The sequence below is a fragment of the Poecilia formosa genome, unplaced genomic scaffold, assembly GCF_000485575.1.
Source record: "Poecilia formosa unplaced genomic scaffold, Poecilia_formosa-5.1.2 Scaffold45, whole genome shotgun sequence".
Classification (NCBI taxonomy): Eukaryota; Metazoa; Chordata; class Actinopteri; order Cyprinodontiformes; family Poeciliidae; genus Poecilia; species Poecilia formosa.
In genome coordinates, this window is record NW_006799984.1 from 1,909,001 (window position 1) to 1,914,000 (window position 5,000).

Consider the following 5,000-nt stretch of genomic DNA (forward strand, 5'->3'; position numbering starts at 1 on the left):
TGAGTTTTAAAACTCAGACATTTCCTTGTGTTTTTTCTAGATTTTTTATTTTTTGCGGATGTTTACTCCTTTTTTTTCTGTCTACAATAGTCTTGGTATGCATCATACAAAATCTCGGATCTCTGATGGGGACGCCCCTAAATTAGAGCATGAAGTAGGCGTCAGTACATCTGTAAACAGGACGTATGCTCTGGCAGAGCTGCGTCTCCAGCAGTGTGAATAACGTGCTAAATGCTTTTACATGCATTTTCTCACGTTATCATTGACCGGCTCGTCCTCCGTAGCAGCCTGGATGCTGTAGGCCAGGAAACAGAGGATAGCGCCGATCCACAGCAGGATGGAGAAGCCGCCGAACAGCTGACGACAGAACTTGACCCACTCTGGGGTGGTGGGAGGCGGAGTCAGCGCATTCGGACCGTCCCTGGCCAGAACTTCTGCAGCTCTGGCGTTGGTCAGGCCCTGAGGGAGAGCAATTTTTAGGGATGAATGTCCTTCTGCTTGCAGTGGATATCTTTTTACAACACAACGGCCCAGTTTTTACCATGGCTTAAAGGCAATTTTACTGCTTCAGCTGCAGAACATCAAGAATTCCTGCCTGGCCTATTTAACACAATAAGCACAATAAACTAGGTGACTCTGCCTGTAAAAGTTCCTTAGCTGGGACTTTATGGAACATTTTACTCAGATGTCATGGTCTGATTTACATAAAATCTCTTTATATACTGTAAATATCTGGAATAAAAAAAATGTTATTAGACTTTCTAGGAACTCGCACTGAATTCATTTGTGCTGCCTGAACCTTTACCTGTGCTCCCAGTGACTCTATTTTTCCATAATCTAACCAAGATAAAAATCTGCTTCACTTCACCTGCAAAGCTGCAATATCAACCCGAACGGCAAGCAGCAAATGTGGCTGCAGCAAAAAGGCTTTGTGATGTGTTTGTATCTGTCCATGTATGTGATAGTAGGATTTTTTTTTTTTGCATCAAAGAATGCAAGTTTGTTTGTGTGTGTGAGGGATTAAAGATGAAGGAGAGCCCAGGTGAGCCGGGCACGCCGCAGTGGGTCGAAATCAACCAAAGAAGCGCTTGGTCTCAGTTTGCATGTTGCCTTCCAGGGAAGGCAAGCACAGATTACATCTTTATGTGGGATATTACAGCAGCTCTTTATTATGTGTGTGTGTGTGTGTGTGTGTGTGTGTGTGTGTGCCGTTACCAGTGTCAGGTCCACTCCATAGCGTTTTCCCACTTCATCCACAGATATTTTATGGTCATCCTGTAAGGATAAAATATTTCTTTGTAACTTGTGCTTCGGCTGAACACAAACACAGTCTGTATTTGGCAAAGCATGAAATGAAAACTAGTTATGATTCTATAAGGAGTCATTCGGTGTTATATACTATGTGATCTGAAGCTGTATGGCTGCTGCAGAAAAAGCAAAGCCCCACTGCTGCCCCGTCTTACTGAAAAATGCTTTATTCTCAGTTTCCAACTGGAGCCGGAGGATTCAAATAAATGATTCATGTCTCATGACAGATCAGAGAGGTCAAAGATGTCCGACCCCACCGCATCTCATTGTGCAGAATGCATGAGCATTGTTTTCTGTAAATGTATGTCTGCTGCATTCAAGAATGACAGCTTATGATATTATGCATAAGGCAAGCTCTCCAAATGTACAGAAATGCACACTCCTGTAAAATGATTGTGTTTTGTGAATGTATTCTAATCCAGAATGAGTCACATGTTTACAAAGTCAAAGGGACAATTTTGTTTATCTGAAAGCGCAGCTGGAGAACGGGTCAAAGTGACATTTTGTTCTTGGCAGTATATTGCTGTTTTTCACTGATTGTTATCATTTCTGGAAATAATTTAAATCCTGTCCTCTGTTGATGAAAAGAATGTTTGTATCCAGGCTGAGTGAGGGAGTGACTGACAATGAAAATAAGAACTTATTTTGCAGAATTTGGTCAAAGAAAGCTGGTTTTGGCTAAATAACAGCTGTGAAAATCAGATTAAACAGGAAAATATTGGCTGTCTGAAGCAGGGTTGAAAACACCTAACAAAATTTTCTGTGCACATTGAAGTGAACATCTGGCTCAATCTGGGGTAAAAAGTAAACACGATGCTTACAAGTAGAAAAAAAAAATTATTTGCATCATCCATTGTTGAACTGAGCCTAAAATCTGGATTTCACACAGCGAGATACACACACACACACACACACACACACACACATATATATATATACATAAACTTTAAAACATAGCTGGAATGATTGTTTTCACTTTATAGAAGAACTTAAATAGAGCACAAACTCACTCTGGTGACGATGTTCTCAGGTTGGAAAATCAAAGGAACGTCTCTTTGTTGAGTCACGCTAAATGAAAATTTGATCATGTTTTATGCTTTCTCATTTTTCAAATGCACAGTTTCAAGTTTTAACAGGTGGTTTTTAAAATTATGTTTCTGTAACGACTTCAGCTGCAGTGACTAAAATATGCTGGTTCTGAAAGTCCATCAGGAGTTTCTCTATTTTCAAAGCTCTTCAACGTGTTTGAACACTTTCAGTAATTTACAGACATCTGCGCTATTGACTGTTAAACTTTCATTCTTTACTTAAAATTTTTTCCTCAACTTTCCTAATGTGAGGAAAAAAGTTTGAAGCAGCACGATTTCTTAAATTTTCCTTCAATTTATCCAAGTTTGGTAAAACAACTTCATGCCCACCTTTAGTTCTCATGGTTGTGCCACTGACCTTCTGTCTATGTTTGGTTTTAAACAATGGGAATTGCATTTTATCAACAAAAGGCCCTCATAAAAACCTGAGTGTGCAATAAAACCTGATTGCCTGCACATCATTTCACCAGATGGAAGAAGAAACGTTCTGCTAATTCCTGCAGAAAATGGCGAATATTTGTACTAGACGATAACCGTGGACAAATTAGCAATTACTGGAACTCAATTACTGTTGTGTTCTAAGTTTACCAGGAGCTACTATGTACTTTCAAGAACTAGGAAAGTTCTTGAAAACTTTCTGCTTATGTACCAGCATATTGTACAGAAAAGCCCTATTCATAAAAAGTTCCATAAAATCTACCTCCAAGTTTCAGGGAATGAACCTTAATGTAAATCACCTTGTGCTGCAGTTTGATTCTTTAAAGTATGTGGCCAGTTCTGGGAAAGTAACCAGTAAGCTCCAAGAAGGTTTTTGGAAAATAACCGATATGTTCCAGGAACTTATTCTATTGTTAGCCACCTGAAAGCACGGCCTAACTCCTGAATGTGACTAGCAAGTAGTGACCAGGAAAGTAACCAGACATTTGCATAAAAGCTCAAAGAAGTGTCTTTGGAGTTCCATTAATTACCATAATTATCCTTCTGGCAAGATAGCCAGTAGGTTTTATGAAAGTGCTCAGTAAGCTCCAGAAAATACCTCGTTATTTCTGGAAAGGAGCCTCTAAGTTCCAGGTAAGTATGGTCTGTATCATGGCGTACGGCCAAATAGTAAGGCAGACTCAAAATATTAGGATAATTTTCAGTTATTTTAGATACAAAAGAAAATCTATATTGAACAGTTTCTGTTCTTAGAAACTTTTAGCTTGACTCCTTTGTAAGAACTTCTCTGTGTTTCTCCAAACTGGAATCTCCCTGATTGCTGTTTCTGCCGTGTGATATACTGGCTGCCCATAAGTACTCCTAACAGCTGCACTGTCTCATAAAAACTCTAAGGAACCAGTTTGGTTTTCCACAGCCCAGAAACTCAGCTTGGTGCCTTGTCACTACATCAATAAAAAAATAAAAGCCTCTTCCAGTAAATGGATAATCCTTTTCTCTTTATCAGGTAGGATTTGATGGTTTTGCAACGGAACAGTTTTGTTGGTAATATTCCACAAATAACCCGTAATCATGTCATCTTTGGGGGTCTTTTGAATTTAGAAGTTCGCAGTAAGACATTAATCAGCAATCATCTCTGGGAATTGCGTCAGTCTTACAAAATAAACAGTGTTTGTTTTTTCTTACCCAGCATAAAAAAAAAATCTTTCACTTTCTTTACTAACAGAAACCTCAGTCGGCAGGAAGTAATTTGGCCAAAACTCATCTGAACGACCTTGTGTTCTCAAAACATTTAGCTGTTATTTATATTGGGCTATAGCCAGTATTGATCCACCAGCAGCTAGAAGTGATTAAAGGGATTTACTGTGTAAAAACAACGGAAATGGGAAGAACTAAATAAAGAAGTATATGAAGCAGAGTGATGAAGGTAAAATGTGACAATCACAAAACTCACTGTTGACAGTTTCAAAGGGATTTTCCCCTTTAATCAGGTGCAGGCCTACTTTATTATTGACAGGAGTTACTTTATCACACGTGGTGCAAGAAGTAAAACTTAACCCAGTTTTCATGGGTATCGCTTGGTGGCTTTTTGACAGCACCTCAAAGAACTGCGGCTCTGCAAACGGCAGAAACCCGGCGCCAGGCTGCTGGTGGCCCACAAATTATTCAGAGTCTTTCTGAGTACAAAGCGGAGCAGCCAGAGGGAGGCTGAGCAGATAGAGGAGAAACAGGCCGGCGTTGTGGTTCGTCTGCAGCCGACTGCACAGCAAAAGTTGGATTGCCATTTTGTTTACGGGCCACCGTTTTCATTTATAGCCTTGTTAAATAATCTGGTGTCTGTGGCGTAGTGCTATTTGGAGATCATTTGGGAGCAGCGGAGATTAAATCAATCACGGCACAGGGACGGCATGTTTTCTCACCAAGGCCACCTCCTTCTTCAGCTCGTCCAGATCCTTATCCTTCTTCTTCCTCTTCCCTCCGCTTTCTGCCCCCCACTGTGGAAAAACACAGATGCAACAAACAGCAGCCTAAACCAAGGACATTTACATTCATGGCAGTATATTACAAGCACAATGAACTTGTGCATGCCGTTTCATTTCAATCTCCCAGCACTATTGGCAAACCATTCACGGAATATGGAAAATATATATATATATATATTTTTTT

The 5,000-nt window shown here is 40.0% G+C and overlaps 1 protein-coding gene across 1 annotated transcript in view; it reads right to left on the bottom strand.

Annotated features, from left to right (window-relative positions):
• The window catches only part of atp1a2a (ATPase Na+/K+ transporting subunit alpha 2a), a 73,790-nt gene that overhangs the window by 64,727 nt on the left and 4,063 nt on the right, over positions 1 to 5,000 (bottom strand). Inside the window, exons 5-7 of the mRNA XM_007552033.2 lie at positions 4,754 to 4,828; positions 1,216 to 1,275; positions 256 to 459 (exon numbers count right to left, since the gene is read on the bottom strand). Of these exons, the coding sequence (XP_007552095.1) occupies positions 256 to 459; positions 1,216 to 1,275; positions 4,754 to 4,828 (339 nt within the window). The remainder of the gene's footprint in view (positions 1 to 255; positions 460 to 1,215; positions 1,276 to 4,753; positions 4,829 to 5,000) is intronic.